This window comes from Arachis duranensis, chromosome 9, assembly GCF_000817695.3.
Source record: "Arachis duranensis cultivar V14167 chromosome 9, aradu.V14167.gnm2.J7QH, whole genome shotgun sequence".
Taxonomy (NCBI): Eukaryota; Viridiplantae; Streptophyta; class Magnoliopsida; order Fabales; family Fabaceae; genus Arachis; species Arachis duranensis.
Genome location: NC_029780.3, coordinates 86,937,624 through 86,945,951, shown reverse-complemented (window position 1 = coordinate 86,945,951; position 8,328 = coordinate 86,937,624). Strand labels below are relative to the sequence as shown.

Sequence of the window (8,328 nt, the reverse complement as noted above, 5' to 3'; positions counted from 1 at the left end):
AGATGCCAAAAATCATGAAAATTCTTGCAAGATAATACAAACTTTCCATTAAATTCGAACAGGTTTGCATTAGTTGCCATATTAGGATGCCTTTTGAATGCAAGAAAGCTCCACATCATCTTGCTTCCGAATCTGATTTAAGATTTCCAGTTATGAATCTCACTGTTTCAAAAAGCAAGTTTTGAAACAAAAGTAATGGAAGAGTGATATATATATAGTTGGCTTAGACAAAACTTTAACTAATCTAACTCAAAAATCAATTTACTACAATAACTTTTTTTTTTCATTCTCAAAAATTGAATTTAAGACTTTGTTTTAAGAAGGAAAAGAAGTGTTAAACCACTTAAATTTAACCAAATGCTAGTAGCTTGATCTGAATATAGAAATAGTATGCATAGTTGTAGTTTCACGGCAAATGTTAATGCACTTCGAAGAAAATAAGAACTGCACTGATCTTAAAAATTAACGTTGCTATTTTAAAGGTAAAGAAAAAAAAACAATAAATTTTATATCCTAAACTCTAGACTATAAATACTAAATTGTAAACTTAAATCCTAAATCTGAATTATTATCATTGATATGAAATATAATAAATAGAAAATTAAGATCTACTTAACTAACAATAAGTATAACACTCCTTATTTAGTAAACAGCGTTTATAGATGAGACATAGTTTCACTATTTCAATTCTACCAGCATAAGTTATTTCAAAACAAGCATTAATACATCCACAATTCCACGTATGTGTAAAATTCAAGCTCTTTATTACTTATTTCATCCAAGAATAAATGCCATACAAATATGAAATATTAGCTAATGCTTCAATCACTTGATGACATTGTGCCGTGCATTCTTCATGCTTTATCCCTCAAGTAACCAAATAAAAAGAAAATAAATAAAGTATACGTGAACAACAAAGAATATTGCTTTGCTAACACACTTTATTTCCCTTCCTCAATCAACAATAGAATGCTTACATTCTTCAATCACAATTACCAAAATCCATTGTTATGTGAAGCAACCAAAGCAATTGGCCATAACATATGATTGTATGATTCATGTGATTCATGAAAACAATGAGCATATCTGACAAGGCCCACAGTGGCAACAGTGAAATATTTATTAATTATGCAATGCTACAGTGTAACTATAACATTAGATACAATCATACAAAAACTTCAGGTTCCTTACAAGGGTAAAATATTGCTCTCTACATGCACTGCAATATAACTCAACTAAGCAAAAAAGCACAAAATTCTCCCAAGTTTTTGGTTGCACTCTTTTGAAACACTAATCCAAGCTCATTATTAAAATGACATAAAACACAATTGAATTTCACTGCATGTTGCTTCTGCTCCCATATCAGACCTCTATAGCAGCATCACAAGTTTTTGAATTCGGGACGACATAGAAATATAAACAGGAAATGTTGAGAGAAGCGTTGTTTCGGAGTTCTTAAGGAACATTCATAACTTGTATTGACTGGAACATATCCGAGACAGCGATAACAAGGTCGCCTGATTTGATCAGATTTCTGGCCTTAAGCAACGAAAAGGTTTTATTGAGATTGCTCTCCATATCATCGGAGAAGCTCAGCCGGAAAGGTATCAGGCCCCACTGGAGGTTCAGACGCCTTCGCACGGATGTTGTGGTAGTAAAAGCAAATATTGGGCAATCAGGGCGGCAGCGTGATAACAAAGATGCCATGTGCCCAGTCTTCGTGTAAACAAAAAGAGCATCCACCTCTAAATTATTGGCTGCAAAAAAATAAAACCCAAATTAAGATTCGTATTACGCAATCTAAGGCGAAAAGATCCTTACTAAATCAAATAATGTCAAGAACACAGCAAGGGCTGTAGAAGACAACAGTGATGAATTATCCAAAAGTGCTATCAGCATGAGTCACTTTAAGCATTAATATTCTTAAAGCCACAATAGCATGGTTATAGGGTCATTGTCACCTTATCAAATATACCAATTGGATATTACAGTCTCCGTTCTCAAATTTCAGCATAAAATATGCTCAGGGTTTAAGGACATGATTAGAAAAGTCTATACATTACAGAAATCTAGTTGTATTAATAAATAACCATCAGTACTTCCTCTTCATTTCTAATTATCTATCTATTCTTTGTCCTGCACTACTATCAGCTCTTGGGATATAACTGGAAGGAGAAAAAAGAAGTATGACCTACATTTCCTTGTGAAAAACAAAATTGTGAGCAACTATTTGAAAACGGAGGCCATAATATGATACCCTACAGTATTTTTTCAACCTTAGACAGTATATGCTGATGCTACAGATCAATCAAATATGCAGTATTGACAAATCACACATAATGCAGGGACAAGATAATGAAAACCAACAAACAGCGAGAGTCAAGATTTGAAGATTACTTACCCATTTTTGCAGCAGAAATGCAGATCTCCTCAGATATTTTTTCTGCAAATGAATTCCCAACTGAGGGAAGTATCATAGCTTCATAGCGTTTCTCTTCCCTCCACCACTTTTCAATTCTCAAGCTAACACTCCTTAAAACAGTTAAAGCCTTCTCAGGATACTGTCCCATGGCCGACTCACCAGAAAGCATCAATGCATCAGCGCGTTGTCGGACTGCTTCAGAAACATCTGCTACTTCAGCTCTCGTAGGTGTAGGGTACTCAATCATGGATTCAAGTAGTTGAGAGGCAACAATGACAGGCTTATTCATCTGCCTGCAAAGTTGAACAATCCTCTGTTGGGCAGCCGGAACCTGTTCTAAGGGTATTTGGGCACCCAAGTCTCCTCGTGCCACCATAGCTCCATCAGATGCTTGAATGATCTCCTCCAAGTTCTTCAGCGAATCTGTGCTTTCTATCTTTGCAATGACAGAAATATCGCTGCATTGATAAGGCCAAGTTTAGCACATTCCACATTGTATGAAAGTCAAAAACTAAACAGTGGATGAGGCAATGAGAGCACATTGCACGTGCACGCAGACATAAACAATCTTCTACCTACTTGCTGGTGTAACTTCACAAAAATGTGATATCCTATTCTAACGGAAACAGTCTAAAAATCCTTGTTTCTGTCCAAGCTTTGCATTAATTTTATACACCCGTAAATAAAATCACTCTCTCTTTTAGTTGAACAACTGTAATATTCAATTACATAGACAGAATAAATCCCCCACATGTTTGATATTAAAATATGCAGATACACACTGCAAGCCTGCAAGTATGACATTAAGTATTGGATGAGATCAATAGCTCTTTTTCATTTTTCTTTTTCTCAAACATTTTATGAAATGTAGTTCACAGCTATCCCTAAGACAAAGAGAAGTAAAGCACAAACAACAATAAAATCATTTTGTCACCCAAAGACCGAAGGTAAAAGAAACCCAAACAGGTAAATAAGTGATATCCTACTTGTCACTTGTATACGATAATAATATACATTTGTATCAGGTTTAAAATTTTCTCAATACATACCTATCACGAGATCGTGCAGCAATATAACTTTTAAGATGCTTAATAACTTCAGCAGACTTGACAAATGAAATAGCAATAAAATCAACGCCCTCAGCAATACCAAAATCAATGTCTAACCAATCCTGGACATCAAAAATCGTGACGAATTAGAAAAATGAAAATTAATATAAATAGGTATGGAGACTTTCTGATCCGAGGAAATTTATCATGAAAAATCCAATAATCTGAAATTCAATATATACAGTTAAAATCATAAAACCTAAAGAAAAATATGATAATGGAAATGTAGAATTGTAGATCCCACCACACAATGCATCATTGTAAACCATTTCCCAGCAGCATGTGCATCACATGGTTCAAAGTTACTATGACCTTAAGCACCACTTTCTAATTAACTTGAATAGATATCAACCTAACCACAGTGAACATGTTTCCTTCAAGGCTTATGTTATATGGGGAGTAGTAGTGCCATGTAGCATTCACTAGTCAATTTGATCTTGTGGAGCAGTTGAATTTGATTAATTTTAAGGAAATAATCAATTTTGAAAACCCCCTATAGAAAAAGAAACCGACTTATCAATACACTTATAATCATCACAACCAAATTGTAATATATTTTCAAATGCTCTAGAATAAATTTTTGAACTAAGAAAAAAAAATGGGAAGAAAAGTAGTGCAGGAATAAGAATTGGATGATCATAACTTCATATATAAGTCAAGACAAGGGAACAAATTCTAGCTACTTAATTAAAATTAATGCTACTCATATATGCAAAAAGACAAGCATAACTATATTAAAGAATCACAGTGGTACAACAAAAATTTCTTAGGAGAAGGTTATAATAAGATTACTTTAAGCGCTCAAAATATTTCATTCTTGTAAACTGCTGAAAATTATACAAGTGGCAAGTAGCTCAGAAGATACCAATAAGAAAGTTATCCAGGCAAGAGCTGAAGCGTTCAAGGAGTGGAATTGATATCTATCTTATGGAGTTATGGAACAGATCAAAGGAAAAGAACTCTATCACTAACAATATTAGAATTTGAACCCTTTTATAAATTAGAGAGTCAGCAAACAATTTGAAGACTTTTATTGTCTGGGTCAATTAGCCAAACAAACATCAAAATTTTGTATGGTCTTCCTAAAGTAATAGTTGCAAAACTTCGACAGAACTATATCCACTTGCTGCTTTCCAACCGTGAATGTGAATAATATAATTATATAAGTGTTCTTATTCCATGAACCATGTGTTTTTCCATCATTCCGATTAAAACCAAGCAAATAAGTAAAACAACCAATGTGAGAAGGCTGAAGAATTGAGAACCTTTGAAGAAATTGTCGGTAGCATGGCATTCCTTTCACGTACTAGACTGCCATTCCTCCAGAATGTCAAATTGGCTCTTGGCAGCAACAGCCCAGGATCTGTACAAAGGCACTTGACATCTGGGCCTATCTTTTCGATCACCTCAAACCTAACCATTCCTCCATCAACTACAAGTTCATCGCCCACTCTAACATCTGGTAGATCATATTTTAGAAGGAATGAACTAACAACTTCAGCAGCAGTTGACAAATAAAACCAGAAACACAATTCCTCAAAAGAAACTAAATGTATAGAGTTTATTCAGAAATATTAACCTTCAGCAAAACCATCGTAGTTCACATTGATGGTGTGTTCCGGAAGAGTTGAATTAAAGGCTCTTACACTGAAAGTCCATACCTCACCATCCTGCACGAGAATATTCAAAGCACACGACAACAACTCATCATTTGAAGTAGATCCATAAACAACAAGGTTTATGAAACTGTTTAAGTTTGCATTAATCAAAGCTGCACAAATTACACACATTGTAATGTTGAGAAAAAAAAGTATTAACCCTGAAACTTTACAAGACAGACGAGTAATTTATATGGCATTACTTTTCTGACTAAGTAATTTATACACACATTGTAATGTTGATAAATTGTCTACAGGACTAATGTTCTTTCAACAAGAAGAACATGAGCCTTATATAATCTCGCAGCAAAAGATGTTTCTCTTGGATTTAACTTTGTATTTGGAATGAAGGTTATTTACCAGCAAGACCAACCCATTGTGGAAGTATAATATGATAATTATTTAATAATACTGCAAAATAGCTTGAGAAAAGCTTCCAACAATTGTCCAGAAAAGCAGTCAAAGAGATTAAGGGTACATTTCTCTAAGACTAAGTTGATAAAAAGTGATATCTTCTAACTAAAAAAACTAATAATTATAATAAAATAAATTCCAGAAGAACAATGATTTTTTGAAACAATTGACCTTTTAACATTCTATCAATTTTTGCACACAGGAATGCAAAGATAATCAGTATAATTTGCACCCACACTATGCAGAGTTTACATATAGAGGCACAAAACATGCTCATATGAATCATTTTGAAACTCTTTCCAAAAAGATATCGCTTTCCAGATAAATTATTCATATCAACTTCCATTCAGGAGTTAAAAAAAAAACATTTTTTTTTTCCTTTTGAAAGCGATCTTTCAGTACAGAAATCATTTTCTTTAGGATTTAAATTCCTTCCTAATACAAAGGGGGAGTTTCCTTTGGACATGGGGGAGTACAATGTAACCCACAATTGTGATTAATCAAAAGAATAAAATAACAAATAGGTAATAAAAAAAACATTCTTTTTGTTTTTTAAGTAAGAACTCGCTAACAGAAGAAGTAGAACCATGCAAAAGATATAAAGATATAAACCTCAGCTTTAGCAGAGGAAGCACCACCAAGATCACCCATGTGAATCTCGCTGCCTTCAGTGTCCATCATGATGGCGACGGCGAAGCCTTTCTCGTGGTTGAGCCTCCTGACGCGATCGATGACCTCCTTGTGCCACTCCCTCGTGCCGTGGCACATGTTGATCCTCGCCACGTTCATTCCCCCAACCGCCAGAGCCTCAAGCTCCGAGAAACCGCACGTCGCGGGCCCAATGGTGCACACTATCTTCGTCCTCCGCGTGCTTCGGAACCCGTTCTCCCGGAGCTCTGCCTCCGTCACGGCGTCCCCCTCGATCGAGCTCAGATCGGAGGTGCCGGAGGAGGGGGACATTGCGACGCCATTGCTGTCGGAGACGATGACGGAGGGGTCGGAGGAGGCGCGGAGGGAGAATTGGAGGTGGGGAGAGCGGCGGGGGAGGAGGGAGAGGTGGGGAGTGGTGTGGAGGGGAGTTTGGCATTTGTGATTTGTAACTTTGTTGTTTATCCAATGCCTCAAATTCACTGTTTCTTTGGGTATTTTATCCATGTTACAAACTCCAGCACTCCAGCTAGGGACTAATTACTGTGTTCCACGGTGAATATTCTCTTGTAAAAAGAATTTAATTTTAATAAACGATTTATGTTTACATATGCATTAATAATATATTAATAAAAATAATTATTTTTTATTTTGATTACGTAAATAGTTATCGAAAAAAATTATAATCAGCCAATTATGTAAAATCATTATTAATACTTTAAAATTAAATTCTTGTAAATATAGAGAAGCTAGAAAAATGAAGGATTTGAATCTTCTAAATTTTGAATTTCACTTTAGAGAGAGAAGTGTGATCTCTCACTATTTATTTTATAGGTGGGACTAAGAGAAAATATGAAAGAGAAATCATTCAAGTGTGAGAGATCAAACTTTACTCTCTAAAGTAAAAATTCAAATGTTAGAGGATCCAAATTCAAAGAGGAACATCCGATTCTCCTTTCCTCTCTCTCTCTGACGTGACGCAAATCTTTATTCCTCTGTCTCTAGCACGTTGCGATTCTCCTTTTCTCTCTTAGGCGCTCTTTTTCCTTGTTTGATTCTGGGTTGTCGGCATTTCTAAAATTGGTGCCTTAGAAAAAACTACTCTTGCTAGAAATGTTTGTAGAGATGAACAAGTTCGATGTAAATATTGGATATAAAATTTTTTGTATATTTCTAATTGAATTACTTAAGCTCTTGGAAGAAACAATTTAGGTTCAATTTCAAAAAGTTTTAGTGGTTACTTTTATTTTGGCAGTTTCTTTTAAGGAGAGAATCTTATTCTTGACTTTGTTGTAGTCCCCAAATTTGGAGTAGCTGAGAGTATTAATGTATGAATATTACTAGTACTCCGAGTATTCTCTCTTTTATTGGTATTGTGTGACATTAGTATATATTACAACTGTATAATAGAATATGAAGAGGTAGCTAGTATAATTTTTATTTTTTATTTTTTCTTTATTTTTTGGCTATATATAACTGTATTTCTTGTCTCTGTAAAGGTGTGATTTTCTACTAATGTAATAGACACATTTCTCTCTTCTTTAACTTGCTTTTCACTAAGAAATCTGCAGCTCAAAACAGACTTCGTCATGGTACGGTGAGCGTGGAAGAGCTGCAAATATTGTTAAGCAAGAATTGTGAACTTTGCCCCTTCCTTCTGCAACATCCATGGCAGATCGAGAAGTTGGAGTGGATAATCCAAAAAATTTGCAACTGCAAACATTTTCAGTGAGTGATTTACAAAATCTCACAAGATTGATGAATCAACTTGTCAGCCTTCAAACGGAAGTAGGAAGATCAATATTGAACCCGATTCAAGACCAGACAAGTCCCTTCTACCTTCATCCAAATGGAAGCCTAGGTTTATCACTAACTCAAACTCCTCTTACAACTCGAAATTATCACTCATAGGCGAGATCGGTTTGGCTATCCATCAAATTGAAGAACAAGTTGAGATTCATTGATGGAAGCATTCTGAAAACTGAAAAAACTGACTCATCCTATGAAGCCCGGGACAAATGCAACACCTTTGTACTATCGTGGTTGCATTCTTCTCTAAGTACAGAAATTCTTCAGA

The 8,328-nt window shown here is 35.0% G+C and overlaps 1 protein-coding gene across 1 annotated transcript; it reads right to left on the bottom strand.

Moving 5' to 3' along the window:
- Positions 1-1,085: 1,085 nt before the first annotated feature.
- Positions 1,086-6,758, bottom strand: LOC107466105 (pyruvate kinase isozyme A, chloroplastic). The gene is made up of 6 exons (XM_016085079.3): positions 6,216-6,758; positions 5,111-5,201; positions 4,797-4,990; positions 3,472-3,593; positions 2,402-2,880; positions 1,086-1,757 (listed from the first exon to the last, which is right to left on the bottom strand). Exons 1-6 carry the CDS (start codon positions 6,756-6,758, stop codon positions 1,456-1,458), a joined length of 1,731 nt encoding a protein of 576 aa, XP_015940565.1. The 3' UTR covers positions 1,086-1,455.
- Between the last annotated feature and the right edge of the window lie 1,570 nt (positions 6,759-8,328).